Consider the following 25,998-nt stretch of genomic DNA (forward strand, 5'->3'; position numbering starts at 1 on the left):
TTTTTTTGCATGAAAGGAACTCTAGTTAACAATAAATAAATTATCAATGTATTGCTTTTAAACAAACGCAGAGGAAACAGTGTGCCTGTCTAACTACATAGCTACCTAAATATCAAGCTAGAACTGAAAAGATGCAAAGTCTCTCTAGCATGAAGAACATTCTGTACATGTTTGCTTGGATTCCCAGGGCTGCCATTTCATTAGAAATCCAATAGATTTATATCAAAATAGCAAAGGTCAAACTCAGCATTATACTCCAGATGTAATTTGAGTACATTTCTCCATCTAGTTGGGAAGGTGTTCTGACAAACTCCCCCGCCCCAAACCTAAATAATAACTAGAATATGTTTTAAACTTAATGTATTTACTCAATGTGGTTTTCAACTAAGTTATGAATTTATTAACTGAAACCAATAAATTTTTGACCTCTAGTGAACAGCATTTCAAATGTTCACATAACACACAACTGCAGGCTGGGGATTAGCAAGAATCTTTCAGTGGGACTTTGCTTCTGAAAACAAACAGCTGATGCTGGAATTCCTGGGATTTTTCTAGGGCTGTAAGTTTAGAATTGCAAACTAACATAATTTTCTGCTAAAAGATCAGGTCATAAAACTGTGCTTTACTTGTACTTACTGAAATTTTCTTACTGGTTCAAAGCACAGGCAGAGAATCAATTAAACCAATTAAAACCAAAATTTAGTAAAACTTAATAGTGTTGGTTTGAACTTGTAAATGAAGACTGCCCAGTGTGCCGAATATACAGCCTGGTGAAAAATCTCGATTGGATTGCTAATACAGTGTCACTGAAAGCACTTGTTGGGGCGAGGGGAGGGGGAACCACACCAAAACCCCCCAACCTTCACAAAAAACCCCCACAAACCATGCTTTGCATATTTACATGTAGTTAAATGCATTTCCTAATTTGATAATACTGCAGTCTAGTCATTTTTAATCCAGTCCAATGGCTTGTTAGTGCAAATCACTACTCGGCTGCCATGCAAAGAATTTCCTACTCTACAAAAAACTGACATACAGAATGTTGTCAGATTTATTAAATGTGGCATGAATGGAAATGGAAGGAATCAATGATCATGCTCTATTGTTTTAAAGTAAATTGTATTAGTCATTAATTCTCACTATTTACCACTGATTAAATGTTGATATTGTTGGGTAATGAAGGGGGGCGCATGATGTGTGCATGAAGTACCTTATATCCAAGCCAGTAAGCCCAAATAACAGCAATAGCATGTCTATTTCTAGCCTCCTCCTTCAGTCGTCTCAGTTCCCTTCGCGCCTGTGATGCATTTGAAAATGGGATATAGAAAAGCTTAGGAAAGAAAAGGTTACTGCAAGTTCCCAACGGTGCAAGAAAGAAAGAAAGAAACCATTCACTACAAACAGCAAATATTAAAGCGTGTCCCAGCTTCCCAGATTGCACCAGCTAAAACATGTTAGCAGCAAAGAGAAATATAAAAATTGGTAGTTTAAGCCACTGAAAATATTCCCAGATAACTTTATGCTGAAGGGCCACCTTCAGTCTATGTAGAGACGATTAAGTGCACAATTTATTGCCATTTTCTTACCTGGGTACCATGCCAATAAGCAGCAATTACTGTGGCAGCCTCATTACAACGCTTCTGATGCTTAAGTTCCCGAAGAAGTTTCCGAGCCTGTAAACAATTGAAAACATTATTTCATTCAAATAAATCATTTCTTAACATCTTAAACTAAGGCACTGCAACCTGTAAGTCTAGGCAAAACCAAAACACAATGCCTCCAAATCCCCAAGCAAATAAATTCATAAATGCTACGCAGCCTATTTGCTGTTCCAGGGAGGATTCTGTGCACAGGTGAGAGCATTGGGACTGGCAGTTCAGGGGATCTTTGTTCAATGTTTCGTTTCCTCTCAGATTTGCTGCATCATCTGAGACACCTATATGTCTGTCTGCACACTGGCAATAATACTTTTCCTCCACATGGTATGTGTCTTATCCACTTAGACTGCAATAAAGAATAAATCACAAGTAAATTGCCTGGTTTTGGGTCACACGTAAGGCTGCTGTCATACCAGGCTTTTATCCATGGCAGTGCTACCACAAAAGAGTGTGTTCTCCAATGACAAACAGAAAATCATCTCTCAAGATGAGATGATGCTTTTACCCAGTTTTCTTCAAATAATGCTCATGGGAAAAGACAGCACATCAATAATTAGACTGAAAGGATATTTTTAACTCATTTAAACAAAATAATAAAGACAAAGTAAAAATCAAGAAAAACAGTAAAATCAAATTATGCTAGCTTATTGCTGGCAAACTTTAAAACCTCTTGGGCAGGAGAGGGCTGTTTACACCTATAGCTAGTAACTGCAGCCTGTCTGCAGGGAAGGAACTGACTCCAGAAAAAAAGGCAGTTCTCTCATCCCTAAATAGAGGAGAAAGACACATTTAGTGAGGTAGAGAAAGGTTAATAAGAAAACAGAGGAGCCCAGGGACATTTTTTCTGAAGCTGGACAACAGTATTTGCTTTAAGCACCGTGGCTGCTTTCATGTGAGCTGTTAACCTCATTCTTACCTCTTATTACAGCATCACTCCTTAAGTCTCTACTATGGCTGCAGAATTATCCCTTCACGAAGTACAAACCTCTCAGAGAAGCAGCAAAGTTGTACCCAATTGAGGCAGAGGACAAGCAAACAGTGATAAAGTACTTGCTCAACACAAGTTTAGTACGGCACACTTTACCCCCTCCTACTCAGCACACAGAGAATTGAAGACTCAACCCAAGTAACATACTGCCCAGGTGACCCAAACTCTTTATTTTAAGCCTGCTTTCAATTTTGTTCATTCTTTGAGAATCCTCTTAACTGTAAAATAACTCCCAACCACAATTTATTTCTTCCAAATCAGTCCACTGTTACAGTTATCATAAGCCCTGTGGCAGAGTCCTGGACCATCCCACTCTGGAGCTGCTGGGCTGCCTGGTTAGTGTGCACCTAGATCTGCTCTGAACACCAGACTCACTCATTTAGACTCAAGTGCTGAAGCCCATGTAGAGAGTGGGCCCATGTAAAGAGGGCTTCTCCAAATTCTCTGGCAGAAGATGTCCCAAGGATAACCCAGTAGTTTGGTGTGATCCCAGCCTTCCACTTGCACCGCTTACAGGTATTTAGAGCCCAGGCTCCATGCAGATATCCCAAACTCACCTCTTCTATGGCAAACACAAGTGTTTAATAATAGTTATGGCACAGCTCAGTGGACAGAAGACAAGTGTTTTCTGACCTGCCTCCTTACCTCACCATGCAGACATAGCCACAGTAACAGGAAACTCACCTTCCAACCTCTGATGTAAGACTGTACTATGATAGCTGAACGCTTTATCTTCTGATACTTTTTTTGTTGCTGTGTTGGAAATAAATATATGATGCTTAGAACAGAATATTGCAACTGTAAAATGTTGTATAATAAAGCTTTCATTACTAACATTTGAAAATATGATTAAAGATACAAGCACTAAATGTCAAATGTGAACAATTTTTGAACAAGCAGATCAGAGCACAGATTGTGTGTTTAACTCAAGGGGAAACAAAGCACATCAACAATGTTGCATGGACAACGTCACTCACTGTTTACAGAAACACTAAGTTCATGGTCAGCAGCACAAAAGTGACATGGATTAAATACTAACAGTAACAGCTTAATTTGTCTTTCTCACCAGCAGAGTAGCACAGAAACGGTCACAAATGCTCAGGTTTGTTGGCTAAGCTTTTTACCATCTTTTCGTAAGACCTGTGCTGTTCCTGTTACCCACAGTTCTTTTATAATACCAAATGCTGATGATAATTTAGGAATAGGAAAAAAACGCCCATGGATTCCTGAATGACATGCTGGATTATTATCCAATATGCCGGTTTGAAGAATAAATTTCCTGAAGCTCAGTTCTCCAGCAGACCAGTGTTGTTCACTAAGTGAACAACAGTTGATAGACTTTGCAATGAGGCTTTTTAACACCCCACTCAGCCCACTCAACTACAGTGAACATCTCTGCGAGCGAGCTAGAGAGAATCCCCTCCAGGCCACATCAAGGGCTTATTCCTGCCATGACTGACGTCTGCCATGCCTTGTGAGGGAACAGACAGACAAGTATCTGCAGATCCTTCAGCCAAGGAAATAACTCTATCATCACCTGTAAGTAATTCTGAGGATCTTGCTATGAATTCACCCTGCATTCAAAGACAATTGCTGCCATGTTTCATCAGAGAACCAACAGAGGTCTACAGTTAAGAAATCAACAATGAAGTGAACTTGGTCACGTATTTGTTTCCATTTCTTTACATTAAAAGTTGTGCCAATCTAGCTGTAGTAACTCCCTTTCACTAAGATTGTATGAGACCATAATGAAGCCATATGGGCAAAATACAATTCTGCAGTGATGCTATTTGCAGAAATGGTGCATTCAATCGCAGAAGTTCAGAGAGAAGAGTTTTTACAGGGAAAAAGCATTTATTCATACTTTTTCCAAATGATCTATACTTCTCTCTAATTATCCAAGATAACGGAACCACCAAACACAAATGGCTTTCAAGATGATAAACAGAAGTGGTTGTCAACCAAAAAACAGTGATTGTCAATTCTGCAACTTGCAGTTTAAGAAGATGCTTTCTTCCCTATCATATATTGTACTAAGCTTTCTGATTTACATACAATAACAAAATACAGCTGAGATGTTTAAGAACTGTTTTAAAACTCCAAAAACAATAAACCTTTATGTTATTTACTAACTGATGAAAAGACATGAAAGAGTCACATAACCGTATTGTTCAGTTCATGACACAGAATACCCAGTCTACAAACAGATTTGAAACTGTTTAAGAACTGTATCAATAACAACTACTGAACTTCAAGCCTTATGAGCTATAATTAAAATAAATCCCTGGGGTCGTCCCGAGCAGCAGTCTTGAACCTCAAATGCAAAGGTTCCAAATAAGGCAAAAATACAAAAAGCCTTAGGAATGACTGAATTCCACAGAATTGCACATGCATATTACCAAGCATTTTTTACACATTAACCATATGTTTTGAGAGCACTTTAAGTGCTAGGCAGCACAGCATTTTAGCTGAATGAAAAAGACTCTTTCCAGCTGGGCCACAAAATCTTGCTCTCCCAGAGCTGAAGAACTCTGGTAAGCTTTTTAATTGTTTAAGCACATGCACAAAGTAAATACTTAATAGTGGTCTCTAGAAACGAAACTTTCTTTTATTCACATTTTTGGTACTTACATACCACTGTAAAATCGAATTCTTTCAACACTTCTCCATACGTATCAAGGAAAAATATATGAGGGTTACATGAAATATCATATCAAGGTCATATGAAAAAACATATCAAACACTAAAAAGAACCCCTCATTTAGTAAGGATATTATCTTACTGCGTATCTCCTGTACCAGGAAGCAATCACAATCTGGCTTTTTTTCATTAATAAGAAGCGTGTGCGGCACTTCCAACCTCTATAAATCTTCTCAATTAGAGTAGCCAAGTCCTCCAGCCGCTGCTTTCTCAGATCTTCTAGTTTGAAGAGCTGGGTGTGGGGTTTTTTAGGGTTTTGTTTGACGTTGGAAGAAAAACAGAAGGGGAGAAAAGACCAAAAAACCCATAAGCACAGCTATTGTAAGAGAAATCTCTCCTTTATTCAAGTCCCCCTTCAGACACCTTTTGGTTTACTCACGTTCAGAGCTGTAGGCAGATACATTACCAGGGTTTGTGGCAGATATGTTGCCACAAATCAGTGCACGAAAGTTACATTAAATTCAGGCTGACAGCTATTGTAGAGTCTTGATTCACATCAATTTAATGGGTCTAACATTAAAAAGTGACTTTTTTGATGCTATATTCCCCACCAGCATATCCACAGCACTGTATCTAGAAAAATCTGCACTAACCAGCTTATGAATTACACAGTTCAGAACAGGCTATCCTCATGAAAGATGGCTTGATTTTGCAGGCGACGACATTTTTCACTTACCGTTCTTGGGTTGCGGATGAATATCTTTGATCTACCAAATGAAAATTCTTCTTCAGGGATTTCCAATTCATTAAACAGTACCTCTACTCCAGCCCTAATAAGAAGTAAATGAGTTTAACAAACATGATCCCCAGCTCTAGAACTTCTTAGCTTACACATTCACAGATTAATTTATGGAAAGTATATGAAAGCATATTTTAAATTCTTAAATAGTGCTTGGCATAACAAGATTGAAAACCTAACTCATTTACTTACTCGTTATTTAGCTAAAGGCAAGAATAATCACTGTGAAGATTCAGAATAATTTGATGAAAAAAGAGCATTTTATTTAACATCATCAGCAATGGCCTATTTTTTCCTCTTACATCTATAATGATTTTACTTTAAAAAAAAAGGAAAGGAAAAAGGAAGGAGGCCCACACTAACGTCAAAATGTGAAATAAAGACTGATGAGTTTCATAAATGCTAATGTTCCACACTGTACCAACTGCATTTTATAAACATCAACAAAAAAGACAGGCACTGCATAGATCTTTGTAATGATGTATTTGTTATCAATACTGCACTTCCACCATTATCTTGATTAGCTACAATTTAAATCTTTAGATTAAGATATTAATCTATTATGAAGGAAATTTAAATCATGCTATCGGTGGTAACGTCTAAAAAGAACTGAGAAGCTCATTTGCCTACCCAAGACGTCATCTGTAAAAATACATGTGAATACTGTGCAATTTAAAATGATGTATTTAATACAATTGATTTGCAAGAGGTATTATCTCATAGTTGTTCACGAATCATTATGTAAAATTATTCTTGAAAGGAGAGAGGAAAATTGCGTCACTGTCTTCAAAGAAATGGGTGTTCCTACACTGAGAGTTGGTTATTAAAGATAAGTGTCCTTCTGATCACTCCAGACCCCCTCGTCGTTTTAACTCCACTCCAGTATCTCTCTCTCTCCCCCCGCCTTTCTTTCAGGCCCAATATATTATAAAAACAATGTGCTCTCCTTTCTCAAATATCTTTTCCATTAGTAGATTAGTTCATCTCTAAAATCATCTCCTTTGCCACAGAATTGTGATTTTTAGCCTACTGAAAAGCATATGTTTCCCAGTGAATGAACTCATCCAAAATCTGGAACAAGATGTTAAGAAACAATATACAAGTAAAACACTTGAGCCACACTGGCTTAGTTTTTAATTTACTTTCAAAATATTTAAAGTTCACAAAATGAAACAAAACAAAACAAAGAGAACACATGGAAGATAGTGATTTCAATCATTGGAACAGGACAAATAAGAATACTGATGTTTTCCTACCTGGCTGGCCCTCTCCAGTGGGGCCATGTCTGTTTACACAGCATTTTGTACCTTTCCAGGCAAGGCTCATATGCCTGCCTGAATGCATAACCTGCCCTTCTGACCCGGACATTCTCCAGAAGACCAAGGTAGCGGATCTGGTGGCACACCAGAGCATCATTGAAAATGTGTGCAGCCTTTTTGTCATTGGGTTTGATGCACCTGAAAAGAGAAATGAACAGGGACACTTGTTTGCTGCACTGTACGCATCAACAGCTATTACTGTGAATTTAAACCATAGATTTCAATAGTTTATCTTTGGATATAAAGATTAATTTTATTTTTTATTTTATTTTTTAACTTCACCAAACATAAATTAATCAAAGCTTTGCCACAGGGTAATTTACCTGATGTAGTTTGGATTTTTTGTCTGAAGATTTTTCATCAGGGTAGCAACAGAAGCCTTGAACTGTGAACCTGCCGTTGGCGGTCTCTTTAGATTGATCTTAGCGGGGTTACCTTCTGGGAACAACGCTTTGATAAGAGAGTGACTGGCCTTCCACATGGCCTGGGAGAGGTCACGGTACAGAAGATCGTTATTTTTGTCGACAAATCCTTCCACCTGGTACATAACCTGAACAATACAGAAGAATCTCATCAGAGTATGTTTTGAACTATAACATAGGACAGTTCAAAATTGAACCAAAAAATTGATTTCTTCTCCTTTCTCACTATCCAAAACAAATTAAAGACATTTCAGCTTTCGTTTTAAATTTGACATTTGGAAGACTTTTTATTGGATAAAATTTCTGTGAACATGCTTCCTGAGAAAGATACATTTTGTTACACTGCTAACAGTTCTTTGTGCTGATCAATTCTGGTTTCTGAAATGAAAAACACACTTCTGTGACAACTCTGATACACCAGCCCTTGCCAATGCCCCAAAACAATCTTTTTTTGGCTGACAAAAGGTTTTCTCCCTCCCTTTTTCAAAAGCAACAGCAAAAATACCCTTTCCCTTCAAAATACTAATGCTTACATTATTTGCCTAACTAAAACAAGATATAAAATATCTCTTGATATCGCAGCAGCAAGCAGCTATTTATGCAGTCCTCAGGGGACTGTAATTTTAAAGGACTTTTACCAGGAAACAGTCCAAAGCATGAGTGCAAAGCTCTGATCTGCAGTTGGGAGACCCAGGAGGCATCCAGGGGACCTTCATGTAGATCTCACATTGCTACTGGCTTTTTTAATTTTTGAGGGTAGGGAATTTAGATTAATTGTGACAAGTCATCTGGCTGGTAATACAGATTCTTCAGCTTCATGATTTCACAGTTCTGTGTAGCTACACAGAATATTGAACAAAACTAATATTGACGTATTTTGCACAACAGCAAGCAACTGTGAACTCAGGTGACATTTTTCTTTGGAGTACACATTTCTGCTTCTGACAGGTGTGGCAAATGCAACTACTGAAAAAACTGTTCAGATGAACTTTGCTTATATTTCATAAAAGGAGAGTCAGACTTTTGTTGTCCAGGGACTAGATCAAAATGTTCTCAGCTGAGGATGGAAAAAAAACATTCCTCCCAAAATAGGAAGAATTCACTGACCGCTGTGTTGGGTAAGTGAATGCCAGTAATAATTGAAGACCCTCACTAGCTGCTAAGACACAATCTGTTTGCAGTCCTTTTCAAAGCACTATTTTCAATTCACTTTGAATTTTGACAACCAAAGAATTATCTAAGTATTAATCCCTGGCAGATTATATGCAATTACAAAATATTCTTAGCAAATACATGAAGTTAATGAATGGCTGCCTCAAAGGCTGGAAGTATGATATTTCCAGCACTATTTTGAATGAGCAAAGGTATTCTCAAGGTATTCAAAATTGTAAGATTGAGAAAATGTTAAAAACTAGAGAAATATTAAGCAGTTCTAGGACAATGAAACACTTTCCAAATATTCATTAATCTGTGAAACTACCAGTTCAGCAGATTCAAACAAGAGGTATAGTTTCAACCCCTATGCTTTTAAATTTTTTTAAAAATAAGTTGCCGTCTTTTTACAAATTTAATTCTTTTGATTTTCATTAATAAAAAGTCATACTGAATTATACATCAAAACTATCAGACTTGTATTTATGCATACTGCCTATGTTGTAAAAAGCAAATACATTTGCGAGCCCTCTGTATAGCCTTCTCTTCCATCTGTTTAAACACAGAGGCTGTCAAAATAAACTCAGTTCCTTCAAATGTACAAAAACTCCACTCTCTCATCAACATGACTAAAGACTTCAGCTAGTTCAGTGACAAAGAATATGTTTTCCAAAATATCTTGCCTTCAGATGTGTGTGAATTTTTGTCATTCTAAACAACATTTTTATTTCCAGAGACCTAGCAGCACAAGTAGTTCAACACCAAATCGCATGGGATATCTTTCTCCTTTGCTGAAAGGAGTACTGCCCTTGATTTCAGCTAGAGCAGCATAATCTTCGAAAACCTTCCAGCTCAAATCACGAATCTTAGGCTTAAAATGGAAAATATTAAGACAAATCTGGATTTTTTCATCAAGTATTGACTCAAGCAATTCTCCTTCATTACTGTAGCATCATTTAACGGACGAAGAGCCTCCCCATTGTACCAGGTACAATGCCCCCCAATCACTGTGTACTTTCTGCTTCACCAGGTACCTTGCCAGCATAATGCTGAATCCTGAAGCAGCTGTGAGGCAATGAGGTGTCATTGAGGAACCGGGAGCACTTGCTCATCCTGCTCTCAAAATGCTGGTGAGTAGCACAGACTTGGTTCAGTTTTTCTAAAAAGGTGTCATCTGTAACAGTTCCTGGTCTCAGGCATTCTTCATCTAGCATGGCCAGGATTCCAGTTTGGTTCTGAAGGTTCAAGACAAGAGCTTTAGTGTTTGTTTCCATCACATTTCCATCAAGGCGCAAAAAGAAAAAGACCACCGCTCTCTCTTGTTTTACTTCTGCCACCCAGAAAAAGGTTCTTCAAGCCATATCAAAACTTGGCCCTTTTCCTCATCCCCATTTCCAACAGATTTTTAGTATGTGCGTTTTTGAAAGACTGCTTCCGAGATCTGAATCTTGAACTTCATGTTGGAATTTCGTGTCATTTTCTCAGACTCTAGAAACTCCAACTTAACTGCAAGTAGCCAGTTTATGGGTAAAACCAGCATACGTTTTATGTTAATGGTTAAAACTGTTCTTTTCCAATTGTTAAGGAATTTTATCTTGCTGCGCTAAGTCCATAGGAAGCCCTCTTATTAGATACAAGTACTTTCTGTACCTAAAGCACTCTGTAACAAGTAATTAAGTTTTCTAGTTTCCATCTAAAAAGAAATGTTATTTACAATGCCGCATGTGATATCTGCTATTGAAAGCAGCACTAAATGTAAATATTTAAGGGTTGTTTGGGTTGGGGTTTTTTTGCATAGGTGCTGCTGAACATTTCTAACAAAGTAACATATAGTCTTATTACAAAGAATTTTTTTGTAAAATAAACTTTTACCATTCAAAATAAGATGACTAATACAATGAGTGGCTTGTTTTATAAAACCAAAGTGCGTGAGGATGCGTGCAGACTTCACAGCTAAATTCAATCCATACATTAAAAAATTATTCAGAGAGATTCTTGAATATAACTTACGTTTTCTATCAGGTCACAAATTATAGCATTGTTGAAATACTCAATGTGAGTCCATTCAATTCCCTATAAGAAAAAATAAAAGTATGAACAGGAAAACAATTGAGGGAGCTTTTCCTCTACACAATTTAAATTATATTTCAGTTAACTACGATAACTACTTTCAAATGTAATTCTATACGCTTACCAACATTTTATTTATTAAGAAATACAATGACCTACGAGTAACATTATCTGCTCAAAACGACTGTCCTTGAGCAGCTGGCAAACCCGCTCTCCATTCCTTTCCCCCACCCGTGTCAGCTTCCCATGCACTCCCCTGGCGCCCCGCCAGGCCCCTCCCCAGCACCGCCCTGCCCACGCTCCCACTGGTTACAAGCAAATAAGCCCATTTCACAGCAAGCATCCCAGATCAAAATTTCTAAGCTCTTGGTTGTTAGGGTTTTGTTTTGTTTTTTTTTTTTAATGGGAAGAAGAAAGAGGGCTAAATTTAGATGAGACCATCTGAAAAACCCAGAGTCTGGCTGTTGTTCAGATATTCCTAATATTCTAATTTTTTCAAATATCAGCGATAAAATTTCCAGGATGAGATACCAACGCATCAGGAGATAACACTGGTAAGACAAAAGACTGGTAAAAGAAAATACTAATTTTATTCTTAATTTGCATTCTGTGGTACATCTTGCAGTTTAGTTTTTTCAGTGTTTGAAATATTGTTCAGGAAGCAAATTGCAGTAATGATGTTTCAAGAGTTTCACCACTGAATGCCGAAAGAAAAAAGACATGCCCAAACTTCATATTATCCTCAGGATTATAAGGCAGGAACATTACTAAATTTTTTAAAATGTTTACCCAGCAAAATGGTATCATCCAATTTGAGTACGAACAGCGTATGCCAGTTTCTACAGCTGTGAGCTGGTATTTTGTCTGAGCTCTGTATATCACGGGGAGCAGTACTAAAAACTATTAAAACTTTAACTTGATGTACACTTACAGAATAACATCAGAGTCTGAGCTCCAAAGCACATCTTAAAATTTACCTTTAAAGCTTACACAGCTCCCTTCAATACTTAACTGAAAGAAAACTAGAACCAACATCTATTTGTAGTTTCTTTCATCTTGCATGCTTTTGTTTCACCCTCCCAATTCCCTTTTGAAACAGGATTAGCTGCAGCCAGTGTCAGGGAGTATCCCAGATGCTACTGTGTAATCCAAAACACAGACTGTAGGCTAATGGCACTAATACCAGAAAGCAATATTAGTCTTCCAATGAATTAATTAGCCCTTGCTCAGAACTGCCAATCATTGTTCCCAATGAATAAGAGTTGGGTCTGATTTATACCTGGAGAACTCAGCATGTGAAACAAAACCAAAACCAACTTGTTTTACTTAACGTAACTACCACGCGGTCCTGCACAAACATACCCCATGCCAGGCCCGTGGTCAAAAACGGACTGGTCTCTGAAAAGAGGACCCAGCATGCACGCCTGTGTATCTTCATTACGGGGACAACAGGAAGAGGAGAGGATAAGGAAAGATCCACTAAGTATTACCTCTCGGATGTACTCCTCCTGCTCTTCTTTGAGGGTAAGTTCAATGAAGATCTGCTGCAGCTTCTCATTACAGTAGTTGATAATGAATTGCTCAAAGCTGTTGTCCTGTCAGATAAAACATGTTTGCATTTGCTGTTGTGTAAACACCCTGGAACTCAGCTGGAGTAAGTTACTGCAGCAGCTGCAAGTCAGCAAGCTGCTTTATTAACTACTCCTTCCAGCTTTGCAATGTGATGGTTTGAGTACTATTTTACTGAGAAAATTTTAGACCAAATCCTTCCCTGAGGCTTTCTCCATTGGGAGGGACAAAAACTTCATAGGTTTATATTCATGATGTCTCTGTATCGATTCCTTGGGACAAGTAACGAGGAGGCCTGTGGTGTCAGGGAATAAACAACAAAAGTTTTTCCTGCACTATTCTGTCCCCATGTGTAAAACGTAGTCACCTGCAGGTTCTGATAAATAAAATTATGAAGGCTGCATTAGCTCTTTTCCAGCCAGGATCACTCAGTAGCAAATCAAGTATCCTATTTCACCACAGACGGAGGCCCAACCTGTTATTCTGGTGGTGGCAGAGCCTGGGTTAAGAGAGACTCCAGAGGTTAACCCACCTCCTCCCTCCCAATGAACTGCTCATGTAATTGCCCCCTGAAATGGTGGGATTTAAGAGAACTTTGTCAACCAAAAATCCTTTAAAAGGCTAGCTCTTATAAAACTAGGTTAGGGAGCAAGCATCCACAGACTAGATCTAAGGCAGAAATTTTTCACAAAGAGGGTGGTGAAACCCTGGCACAAGTTGCCCAGAGAGGTGGTAGATGCCCCATCCCTGGAAACATCCCAGGTTGGACAGGCTCTGAGGAACCTGATCTAGTTGCAGATGTCCCTGCTCACTGCAGGGGGGTTGGACTAGATGCCCTTTAAAGGACCCTTCCAACCCAAACGATTCTGTGATTTAATGATTCTGTGTGACCCTTTGCAGAAGGGACCGGAGCAGACCCCAGAGAAGGGGTGGCAGTGGGAAGGCTGCTCAGCAATTGCAGCCCCAGCAGCCTACTCCGACGCAGCCGCACGGCAGGACTGCTGCAGGAACAGGGCCGTGACATTACAGCAGCACGCTTCCAGAAGGACACACGTCAGCATCGGAAACGATGGTGGCTGCAGCTGGTAAAGCCCTCATGCTCAAGTCAACTGAAGTTTTACTGCTAACATCACCAGGGCCAGGATTGCAGCGTAAAAGCTGTGGTTCACCACTTCATCTCTATCATCTTAAATGAGTGCAGTCTGGAGGCCAAGTGTCCGTTCTGAGGATGGTTTAAAATGCCCATTTCAAAGAAAAAGGGAACCGCAGCTTCACTGTTTTTTTCCCAGTGCTTGAAAGAGTCATTAATATTGCAACAATTCCATACGTGTACCTGCAGAAATAACTGCAATCAAGAGTAATTTTGGATATCTACTGACGGTCTTCTCAGCTTCGTGGTTGTGGGGTACCCTCCTCTCTGCTCTTTTTTTTTTTCCTTTCTTAATTACGGGTCATCAAGAACACTTTGGTTATTTAGGAAGCCTGAAAATTTACAGAATAAACCACTATGCCTTTTTACACTATCAAATAAGTCTGCTGTATAATACCTGTGAAGTTCAAATTACAGTGATAGAATTTTTATGACTAAGGGCAACTGCAATCATTTAAATGTTTAAATTAAGGATGTGGTTGCTAAATGAGATTAAGAACACACAAGCAGATTAGAAAATATTGAGGTAGCACAGATTACTTTTATCATTTTAGTTTTAGGTAAAGAAAAATCATAGCCGATCACCAAACTTTCTCAGCCACATCAAACTCTGCCCCTCACACCAGTTGCAATTATCAGAGATTGCAAAACTTGCACAGCTCTAGATGAGAAAGTTAAAATTTGGCATGCATCAAAATCAGCACTGCAAACAAGTCATACTTACTGCATTCTGTTGCAAAAAGAAATTACATAAACTGCAGTCAGTACTTATACTACTTCCACAACAACACAGAATACATCTATTAGCATTTATTTAGCATACCAAGTAGATTAGTCCTTTTATCAGACTCCTATTTGTATATCACTGAAAATGTGATGTACTACATAAATGTTATGTATTACTTCTTTGACAGATAAGTGTATCTTTAGGTACTACCCAAAGATTATCAAATAAACCAAGAGATTGAGGCATATCAGAGTGTAACACAGAACAGCATTCTTGCATTTTCACATCTCTAAATCACCGTGTAACTTTTGTCCCAAAGAGCCATACATGTAACCATCGGTAGACAAATCTCAGTAAAGGGAGAGGAGAATGGGAAAGAGAAGAGAGTACTGGAGGAAGAATAAGTACAAATTTAATTTATACATTCAGATAAGACCACCAGTTCAGATATATTGAGTTTGAAGTAAAAGGACCCCAACTGACACATCATCATGGCAAAGACGAGGGTAAAACAGACTCTGCACCCTCCTGCCAGGCACATGCCACCCAAAGCAGAAAGATTGTTTCTTCAAAAGACCACGTTATTCCAATTACAAGGAATGCAGGACTTTTTGATCATGTATTACACACAGTCTTTGCCTTCAAAAGAGGATGGAGAATCAACTGCAACTCCAGCTAAACCGTCTAACTAAAATGTCATTAATATATTGAAGTAACTGCTAAGTGCTTTCCTGTTTTGCTATGTATCTGTGATATTTATGGTTTGCCAAAGAAAGGCAAACCAAAACACAGAGTTCTTCACAAATCGCTCTAAGCTATGAAATTCTATTTGACGTTGCCAAGCCACTGAAAATTGCCATTCCAGGAAAAAAAAGTCATTGAAAAGCAGTAGTGATTTTGGTCTTTATGTACAATGCAGAGCAAAAGGCTATCAGTTAATTACAAGAAAGAAAATGAGGAAAAATGTTTGAAATTAGTGAAATTCTCAAAACACTTAACTCTGTACAGGCCAGAAGACATTTGGTAAATTAAATACAATTCAGAAAGAGACATTTCCTACAGGTTTTAAGAAACACTGTATGAAAAAACAATTGGAGTTCTTATCTCTGGACATATCTGAGTAACGCAACAGACATTCTGTGAATTTATTCTCCCTTATTGCATATCTATAATTTTTTATTATGCGAGGGTTTAACAAATCATAGATTAATGTTCACAAATGATTGTCCCTCAGTATTTCAATGAAGGCTCCTAGAAATTAATGTGATAGAACTAGAAGGGATCTAAAGGACATCTGACATTGTTTTTTAGAAAACAATAGAGACTGCTTAATATCAGTGACAGCATGTCACTAGTTCAAGAGAAGCAGGCTGGGAGGACCATCATCAAGAGACTGTACTTGCTCCTTATGCTGGCGTTACATGCTAGAAGGGGTTTCGACAAATACAGAAGGGGCATGGTCAGACCCAGAATTTCAGGAAGAATTAGTAAATTCAAATATTCTTAGGAAATTTTAGGAAAAAAAAAAAAAAATTAAGCCCAGCATTTCTCAAAAGCTGAAAAGTGTCAGCTTCCCTTCCAGGCTGTTATTCTGCTACTTTAATGCTGAGACCATCACTTCAATCCCTGCTTTTTTATAGCAGCATTTCAAACTATCCCTTTGAAATCACTGTGGAATACAAAATGTAACCTTTGAGTAACTAAAAAACACTCAGTCTCTCAAATTAAATTAAAGGTGCTGGGAAACAGAAAGTCAGCTGAGATAGGCTTAAAGTCATGTCAAATTTATCGATACAGATCGGCCAACCACACTCAGCTTATCCTCTCAATCTTTTATCAGATGCAACAAAAAATTTAGACAAGTAGAAAAATTCACTAACAAAAATCAAAGCCTACTTCACCGTGTTTTTCACTTCACAAATAACGGTGTCTTGCTCATACAGTTTTATTCTTTATCAATCTTCAAATTACTGGGCATCAGGGTTGCATTTCATGAATAGCAAATTTTGAACTCTAAAAAAATTCTGCTCCATGCAAAATTACAGCTTTTATATAAACAAGCAGATCACAATGTTGTAATCAGGTTGTCAGAGTCAACCATGAAAAGATAAAAAGTTCTATTTTTGAACGACTGCTATTACATGAATTACATACAGGTGGCTTTAAAGTCTAAGGAAAGTATTTTTTTGTTCCTTAATATTTTGCCCAATTTCTTCTTTGGAAGATTCCAGTCGTGTATCATGGAATTATCTGCAAAAACTTATATGGAATCATAGAATCATTTAAGTTGAAAAAGACCTGTAAGATCATTGAGTCCAACTGTAAACCTAATACTGCTAAGTCCACCTCTAAACCACGCTCTTAAGTGGTGCATCTACATGTCTTTTAAATACCTCCAGGGACGGTGACTCAACCACTTGCCTGGGCAGCCTGTTCCGATGCTTGACTATCTGTCCTAGCGCAACTTGAGGCCATTTCCTGTTGTCCTATCACTTGTTACTTGAGAAAAGAGACCAACACCCACTTTGCTACAACTTTCTTTCATTGTGGAGAGCGATAAGGTCTCCCCTCAGCCTTCTTTCCTCCAGACTAAACAATGCCAGTTCCCTCAGCTGCTCCTCATAGTACTTGTTCTCTAGACCCTTCACCAGCTTCGTTGCTCTTCTTTGACCATATGGATGTTCTTGATCTTATACATTGTTATACCAGTAAGACACATATAGCAAACAGACAAAAAAAAAAAAAAGCTAAAAAGTCTCTTACTGATCTCAAGCAGAAATGTCTCAATATGCTGATGCTGAGTGTCATTTCTTGCATTAGATTTACAAACACAAAATATCTAAACCAGGGCTTTTTTCTAAGAAAGCCAGCCCACCTCCTAATCTTCTCTCCCCATAAAGAATTCAAACTCATTTTTCAGTACCCAGTTTCCAGTGATCTCAAGAGACGAAGGCAACTAAAATACCTACTTCAAACTGAAAACTGGGTACTTTTCCATATTAGTAGGTAGGAATAAATTCTTATCTTCCACCCATCTATGTTGCCTGCCCAATAAAGTCCAGGTTTAAGTGTTCCATTTTCTTCTGTCCTTTCCACTTCGCTGTTTTCACCAAATTGAGCAGATTTTCTTGATCCAAATCTACAGACTCGGTTATATCAGCAGTATCACATGTATACAAGGTGTTTCTCAATATTTCCTCTTCCTTCCTAATCTTTCATCACACCGGTTCTTCTTGAGAGCCAATTAAAAAAACCTACATACTGCTCAGTATACAACCACACTGACAAAAAGGTGTTCAGCAACACCTTTTCAAATACTTTCTGTGAACACATACAACTAAAAAAATACATGAGAAGTATTTAAGGGAAAAGCACCATTTAAAGCAACCCCCAAACATTTCAAGTCATGAGGCTGTCTGTTGAAATCAACAGAACCAATGCCACTAAAATGAACTTTTTAATCAATATTGGCGGGGGAAAAAAGACATAGAGACTGATGCTTTTGTTCTAACACATACAGCCCCAAAGTAACTTTTTTCAACATCAACACAGCCCTGGGCATCAGAAGTCTCTGACCTCTTCCTAACATAGGCAGGTGATGCCAGGTAGTTCCAGCAGCCCCCCCAGATTACTCCTGAGTAATCCTGGGTCCTGAGACTCCTAGAGAAAAAGCCAGATGGCAAAAGTAATGGTGACAAAAGACCAACATACTCGCTTCACTGAGATGAATGGTGGAACAAATGGTGAAACCACCCAGCAAATTTAATTTATACCCCACTGTGGTGTCTCAGGATAGGGATTGTTACATATGACCACAGAAGCATATGCATTTATGAGATGAAACTAAAAAAATATAAATTATGAAAACCAGCAAAATGAGGAAAGTGTATATATATATAAAAAAATGAAAATACCACTATCTTTATCTTGGAAAGCAATGACCTAAATGTGACCCAGTTATAATAATTTTTTTAAAAATGTCTGCAAAGTTAGTGAAGATATGTTATAAATATTTATCTTTTCTTTTAACATATACAAACATTTGAGTAATCAAACTTACTCAAAAAATATCTCATGCAAACTGGAATAAGCTCTGTGCTTTTGTGTAAATACACAAAGAGCCAGAGAAGCATATCATTTAACGATAAATATACCATGTATATGCAATCGAACTGTTTCAATGTACCTAATGGAAGCAAGAAAGATATATGCTGCATCTTCACGGATTATTGATTTTCTGTATTTGCACAGCACAACCAACTTCAGTCCTTATTGGTGCTACTGGCACTGGTAGAGAACCAGGCACTCTGAAGTCCATCTTGCTCTCAGCTGTGGTGTCCAGACGCACAGGTCTAAAGCAAATTCAGAGTTAAAATGGCAAGAAACTACAGTGAATCCAGTGCACACGTGAGCCACGGGGAAACCCAGGTACAATCACTTCAACAAACACAACTTGATAAATTACAGTCCTGGAACAACAGGAATTACAAATAGGCGAGAACCTACTATATAATCATATCCATTCCTCTACTAAGACAGAATAGCTGCTGTAGGGCAAAATGTTATTCTCAACCTGAAGCAGAGCATTTGTATATATTTGCTCCAGCATTTCATATATTTCCTCTGTTGAAAACAGCCAGCCAGCGGGATTTACTTCATAAACCTGTGTTTTGCAAAATAAGCCTCTCTAAAGACTTAAAATTATAATGTGATTAATTAAATGGCTATTAACTTCCTGGGATGCACCTCTGCTTCTGAGCATTCTAGCACTTAAAGAAATGATTGCTTTTACTGTATTTTAAAACCTCCATAGCACCTAGGAGTCCAACCAAGGGTCCCCCTCTGTAAAGCTCTCCTCTTTCATAACACTTAGCAGATGTAGCTGATCAGTTATAGATTAAAAGTACAGTTCTCCTCTTTCACACTAGACTGGGCTTTGCCCTGTGCGATCAGATTGAATACAAGGCCAGGTACATGCATTTTGGCACTGCCGCTTGCCAGTATATGATATGCTTACAGACATCAGAAAAGGGTTGAACCATTTCGAAGAGGAAATCTGTTGCAAGGTAGAGTGCCTAGAAAAAGCAGCTGGAAATTATAGTCTAGAGATTAAGGAAACTACCGAAACAACAGATATCCATGGCTGAGTTAGAGCCAAAGTCAAGATATGAAGAAAGGGTCCCCAGAGCCAAAAAAAAAAAAAAGGGGGGGGGGGGGGGGGGAAAAAAAAAAAAAAAAAGAAGTTTGAATAATTGCTGTATAAAAGAAGATCCTGATAAGCCAATTTTCTCTGCACGCTTCCTCCCCGCCAATAAATCATCTTTCTAGCAATAAAGACCCAGTAAAATCATCCTGGGGATGTGGGGGGAAGTCTCTGGGCCAGCAGCGATCTCTCAGAGCTCAGCATGCTCTGCAACTGCAATTTCCTTCATACAATGAACAGGATAGAAAAAGGCAAAGCAATGATTCAGCAATTGGACCAAGCTATTGTATAGGTTATGGCAAACTTGGAAATACCTCCCCAACGTTTTCATGCCTTAAACATCTCAGAAAGGTATTTTCAGTGTTTACCCCCTCCTTATTTGGTTACTTCCCTCTACAAACAGATAGTTACCACAACTATGAACATGTTAATAAAATGAAACTGCATTCTTCACATTTCTAATAGATTCCCTCAATAAAGATATTGACATCTTATCAATGTCCAAATTACAGTTTACATAATACATGTAATATGACCAAGGTTCCTTCCATCACCACAAGGGACTTCTAACACACAAGAAACAAGCTAATTCCTGTAAATAAATAGTAGCACTATCAAAGTGCATCAGAGACTGAGAGAAATGGACCTGGTTTTACTGCTGGGTGGCTTGTTTGGCTCTTTGTTGGTGGTGGTATCTTTATTTACTGCCCGGCTTTATGTGGAGTGTCATGGATGCTGCCATATCTTTGCACATTCTTGTGTACCTGGAGCAAAAGGAGTTGGTCAGATGCTGTCCCCAAAGGCAAGGCCTTTACATCACCTCAGGTCAACGCTCAGGAGATGTCTGAGGGCCAAACAGTCCCTCTCTTTCTGCAGCTCTTACTTTTGCAGGTCTATCCCCGGCGCATCATCAGGCGCATGACATCCCCGCTTCTCACCAGGCTAAAATACATGGAACAAACTGCTCTGCCAAGGGATTGAGCAGAAAGCATTCACACTCTCAAACTGTCTTCTTGGGGCCTGGCAAATTTCAAGAGTAAGCCTTGTTTGGCAGCCTTAACTTCCATAAAACTGCACTCCAAATCATTAGCTTCGCTGTATGGACTAGCTACATAGTGGCTCCTGAAAAATCAGAATAAAGCCTTTAAGCCAGCTAGCACAGACAGGTATTTTAATCTCTGAAGGTTAGGCAGGATGAAGCATTCACACTTGCTAAGTGACATTCATTTTTACATACCCTAGCCCTCATCTACAAAGGCAATGTATATGACAGAAAATTAAATGTTCAAACTGAACAGAAAGAGTCTTCTGCCCGTCTCTGCTGAAACCTGCCATGCCCTCAGTCATCTGCCTTCTACAGCCTTCATTTATGTTCCATAAACCCCACCCCTTCCACAACCCTACCCTGATATTTTGCAGAGATGCAGAAACCACTTCTGCCCAAAAATACAGAATCAAACATGGAATCAAACGGGACCAGCCCTAAACCTACCCCAGGAAGTCTGCAATCAAGCTGGTTCTGAATTTCCCAGTGCCACCAACTATCATCCCTGCTCCATCTCAAATCACAGTCTAGACTGCAGACTGACTACGCGTACAGCCGCTCAAAAATGTAGATAAACATACTGGGAGCAATTAGTGTGAGGCTTCAACCCATTGCTCAAGCAGCGTGACACAACCAACCCAGTCCCGTAGCCTGCATTTTCACACTAATCCGAGTCCCTAAATCCTTGCCCATAGGCAATTCACACAGAGATACCCAAAATCTCAGCATTTCGCTTTCAAAACATTCAGTCCCAGCATACGGCTTACCGCAAAGGGCATGGCAGGATTTGAAAATAAACACGGCTTTACAGCACCTATTTTGTGGATTGTTTAGCCAAGCTTGCTGTTGACATCTGCCAAACCCACAGAGGCTGAGGATTATCAATAGATTTCAATTCCCTAATCTGAATTTTTGGACAGCCAAGTCCTTAAATCTGCTTTCTTGCATAGCTTTTGAGTTTGTCTGAAAAATGGGTTTTGTGCTTGATAAAAATACTAGCGGAAACCAAATCCCAGAGTATAGCCAGCATTATCAGCACCACAGTATCTTTCCTTTGTTAAGTTTCAAGAAACCTCCAGTTACTTTGTAAGTTAACTTCATCTTAAATTACAGAAAATTGTAGAAATTGCAGTGGACGGTAAGTAGTCTTTCAACAATAGATGAAAAAACTCATTCATAGAAGCTTCAATTTGTATATAACAGAGTAAGACTGCTATTGTCATCAGAAAGTGTAGTGTAGGATCTTTCAGAATGGTACATCTGGGTTTCTTTACTCTTCTTACAGGAGGAATTGTAGGATGATCTCAGGAATCATCTCAAAGAGGAACGAGGCCCAAGAAATACTGTCTACCTTGCCCATTATGAAACAAAACCAAATCATCAAAAATCTGTAGCACACTAATGTTTTTGCAGTGGAAGCAGACTAGTCCATGATGTATTCCACTAACTTTTAAGTGAGAACCTCAGGACAAAACAGGTAAACTAGGATATCATTAGTTTATTCTTTCAGCGATCCTGAGGGGTAAGTGTAATATTAAAGGGAAAAAACCCCAAGGCCAACCCCCCTTCAGTAAACACGTATCTTGCTACGTATTTAAACGGTATTAAGCTTCATGTGTAAACATTTAGCACGTGTATAAAAAACTCCTCCTACACCTTCCATGTTTTCTGATATGTTCTGTCTCCAAGGTACAAGGAGAATTTAGGTCAAAGAACAGGCACTTGCAAGGTGTGCAAGATGCATGTGTGAACATGCACATGCAAGATAAACCTATCTGCCTTCTGAGTAGAAACATGATTAAAGTAGGCCGTTTCACCTTCAGCACATCACATAGCTTACAAGTTCAAAAATGCACAAGTTCACAGATAAAGAAGTCTTTCAAATACATTTTTGCCAAAAAACATTCTTTGTAGAGATCATTTTAATTCTAACCTTCAAGAATAGATATGAAAATCAAAATCTGACTTAAGGATTACGTTCAAAAGGGAACTGCACATTTTTAGTCAGTGGTTTTAAGTAATTTATAGTTAGATAGATATAATTACTGCCATGAGCTACATCTCAGCTAATATTTTGAATGTTTAGCCATTGTGTTTACAAATGTACCACATACTCCATATTCGACTATATTTTAATGCTATAAATCTTAAGACATTATTAAATTTTCCTTGAATTACCATATTGTACACTGTTAACATTTCATTCATTTATCAATTGGTTTAATATAATTAATTTTAAACAAAGTATATTCTGTGGTTACTGAAATTCTCAGCAATAATTGCTTTTTGTAGGCATTTTCTCAAGATCCTTAATAATTTTTGTAAGATTCAATCATTTGTTACGAAAGTCAACATAAAAATACTTGGCAGGCATCCTCTTAACTGACCTTACTATGAGATATTCATTCAAGAGACGACAAGACCAGTTACACTTTGTCTATACAATGTTCGTTACAGAATTATTTTACTTAATTTAAGGATTGTGACATAAAATCATCTTTTGTTCCAGCTAGAGCTGTATAGAAAATAGATTTTCTTTTGCCTTGGAAGATTATCTTTCTTTTGATTTAATTGAGAATAAGTCAACAGTTTCTGATTATAAAATTAACCTGTCTGGAAACACAGGGATGCCTAAGTGGGCAGTACTGGAAATACAGCTGATCCAGGATTTTCCAATGGATTTTTTTTCCTACCACTCACACTGTGAATTACAGTACCGCCACACAGTCCCAATGCCTGTACTAGCTACCTCTAGAAACCTAAACCAATCTAGTTTCTTTTTCAAACATCTCAAAATTAAAATATGGTATAATAAAAGCCGTGTATGTTTCTGGCATACTACCTGAATCCCATTTTGAATGTTTAATTCTATTTATTTCTGTGATGCTGAACCAAGCTGCTTGGCTAGTGCTCTCACCACAGGTCTTAACTCATGAGGAAAACAGGCCTGTCTTGTGTGAATGTATTGATGAATTTGATCCTCTTAAGGCAAACCTTTCCCACTTTTTCAAATAGAAACAATACTCAACTTTTAAAGGGCTGAACAATAACTGCTCGTATTTTAAAGCTTTTCAGTTTACTTGAATCAGGAAAGCTACACTGTAATTCAGTATGTAAGGTAAGTGAAAAGAGCCTTGTTTTTTCATTTTTCTTCTGCAAAACTACTTCTCCTGTACTCAACTACTTAATTTATGACCTTCTAAGATGTTGGGCTTCTACAAAAGAAAAAAGAAAATTACATCATTTCTGCAACACCATCCCACAAACACAATTACTCAGTTGGAATGTGTGCTAGTGCAAGCTTCTATCTCCCACCTCACCCTGCATGTTTATCCTTTATCAAAGAAAGAGCTAGTGAAAACAACAGTCCTGCCTGAAGAAGCCAGCAGTACCATCCCCATGTCCAGCTTTCTAAAGGTACGCCAAGGATCAGCTCCAGAGAGATCTGGCCACCTGACTGCTTACAATGTATGTTCATAAATATGTTCTTATATTTAATCAAACAATACAACCTAGCTTAGTAAACCCTTGAAGCAAGCATCAGCTTTGTTTTTCCTCTTCATAGGGGTATTTTGACTTGCACATACTTTGATGTTACACTTCTGAAATAAAACTTACAACACCCTCCCATATATAATTGCTCTTGTCTGGATCATTCCCATCTTCTACACAGTGTAAACACATTCCCTGGATTTTCAAGAATGATATAGGGAAGTGGGTAAGGATTGTAAGTTTTGTACTGATTTTTCTCCCCAGTTGAGTTTCTAGTTTAAACATGATATACAGTTTCCAACTGAGATTTATAAATCTCTTAAAATACACTGTCAGAGTAAGATTTATGAAAACTCCCTCTCCTTGGTGTTCTCTAACCCAATTAAAAAATTCCTCATTTATTGTTTTTGTTTCAGAATATCAGCAGTCTAAAAATACTATCCTAAACAAACAGCAGTGAGCCACAGATCTTTAGCTAGGAATGGGTACAGAATATTTATCTAAGTGAACTGAGATGAAGTCGAATATAATTCCTTGTTTAATTTTAACAGGAAAAAAATGCATCGTTTTTGTTGTGTTTCTTAAAGGATACAAAGCTTGTTCAAAGGCATCCACAAAATTCCTGAGGGCAGAACTGACACTGCCAGAGTTTCTCTTATGCTCAGAATGTATGTCACAACAAAATATATTTAGTTGACCCATCATAAATACTTATTTACCTATGGCGTAAAAACACAAGTTGGGCTTTCATAAGTTTTTGTATCATTTGTCAGACATGCCAACACATCTCTTTTTGGCTTACTTCTCTAGTGGTTTTTCTTGTCAGAAATGACACGCTTGATTCAAATCACGTGTGTTCTGATTGCACATTCATGAACTACTCTATTAAGGTTTAATAACAGCTCGCACATTAAATGTTTACCTTTATAAAGCTCCTACCTCAAAAATTTCAAAGCCATAGATGTCCAGCACCCCCATTACCTTCTTTCTCACTTTTGTTTGTGCCTTTAAAAAAAGAAGTAAACATTGAGTCAGTCATCTGTGCATTTCATACTTGTAAATCAAGAAAAATAATGTATCTCAAAAGTAGGCTGTCAAATCCTGTAAACCAAATTGTTAAGTATGGTTTCCCAAAATACACTTAACACAACTATTTTCATAAACTTAAAAACAGAGCAGACAGCAATTTTTTGAGCTGTGATACAGTTATTCACCCGTACCATGTGTAACACTGTACAACCATGAAAAATTGAATTATCAAATACAGTTTTACCGTCCACTTTAATTTAAAGGATTTGTATTGATTTTTTTACAGGCACAAAACAACAATACCTTAATGCTCTCATTGATTCTGGTAACAAGCCAAGAAAACAGTCGACTGTACAAATTCTTTGCCAGAGCGTCACGGGCATAATAAGCCTAAGCAGAAGAAAGAAGAAAAATGTTACAAATGCTGGGCTAATCCAAAACTTTTTATGTTACTACTGGATCTTAGAGGTGCTATTGAACAGAGTGAGAATGGCTCAGGCAGCGTGCCCCTGCCTAAGCAAGCACCAGAGCCAGACCAGGGCTGCCAGGACACTTAGGCAGCTTGCTGGTGCATCCCTCCGCCTTCCTCGCTGCGGGCTGGCTGGAACAGCAACCACAATCAGGGCACTTCGGCTCCCTTCCTGCTCATCCGGATATCCTCTAAAGACTCACATGCCCCATCCTAATCCTAAGCAAAGAGACTTGAGCAGCTGAGGTTAGGGAAATGACATTCCT

General features: G+C 38.2%; 1 protein-coding gene across 1 annotated transcript in view; it reads right to left on the reverse strand.

Annotated features, from left to right (window-relative positions):
- The window catches only part of MYO1B (myosin IB), a gene marked incomplete at its 3' end in the record, with an annotated part of 82,277 nt that overhangs the window by 1,546 nt on the left and 54,733 nt on the right, over positions 1–25,998 (reverse strand). The window contains exons 11-22 of the mRNA XM_010282333.1: positions 25,567–25,653; positions 25,174–25,239; positions 12,539–12,643; positions 10,989–11,051; positions 10,013–10,213; positions 7,728–7,954; positions 7,342–7,542; positions 6,023–6,116; positions 5,429–5,578; positions 3,331–3,399; positions 1,587–1,673; positions 1,211–1,297 (exon numbers count right to left, since the gene is read on the reverse strand). Of these exons, the coding sequence (XP_010280635.1) occupies positions 1,211–1,297; positions 1,587–1,673; positions 3,331–3,399; positions 5,429–5,578; positions 6,023–6,116; positions 7,342–7,542; positions 7,728–7,954; positions 10,013–10,213; positions 10,989–11,051; positions 12,539–12,643; positions 25,174–25,239; positions 25,567–25,653 (1,437 nt within the window). The remainder of the gene's footprint in view (positions 1–1,210; positions 1,298–1,586; positions 1,674–3,330; positions 3,400–5,428; positions 5,579–6,022; positions 6,117–7,341; positions 7,543–7,727; positions 7,955–10,012; positions 10,214–10,988; positions 11,052–12,538; positions 12,644–25,173; positions 25,240–25,566; positions 25,654–25,998) is intronic.

This window comes from Phaethon lepturus, unplaced genomic scaffold (genome assembly GCF_000687285.1).
Source record: "Phaethon lepturus isolate BGI_N335 unplaced genomic scaffold, ASM68728v1 scaffold11802, whole genome shotgun sequence".
In the NCBI taxonomy this organism is placed as follows: domain Eukaryota; kingdom Metazoa; phylum Chordata; class Aves; order Phaethontiformes; family Phaethontidae; genus Phaethon; species Phaethon lepturus.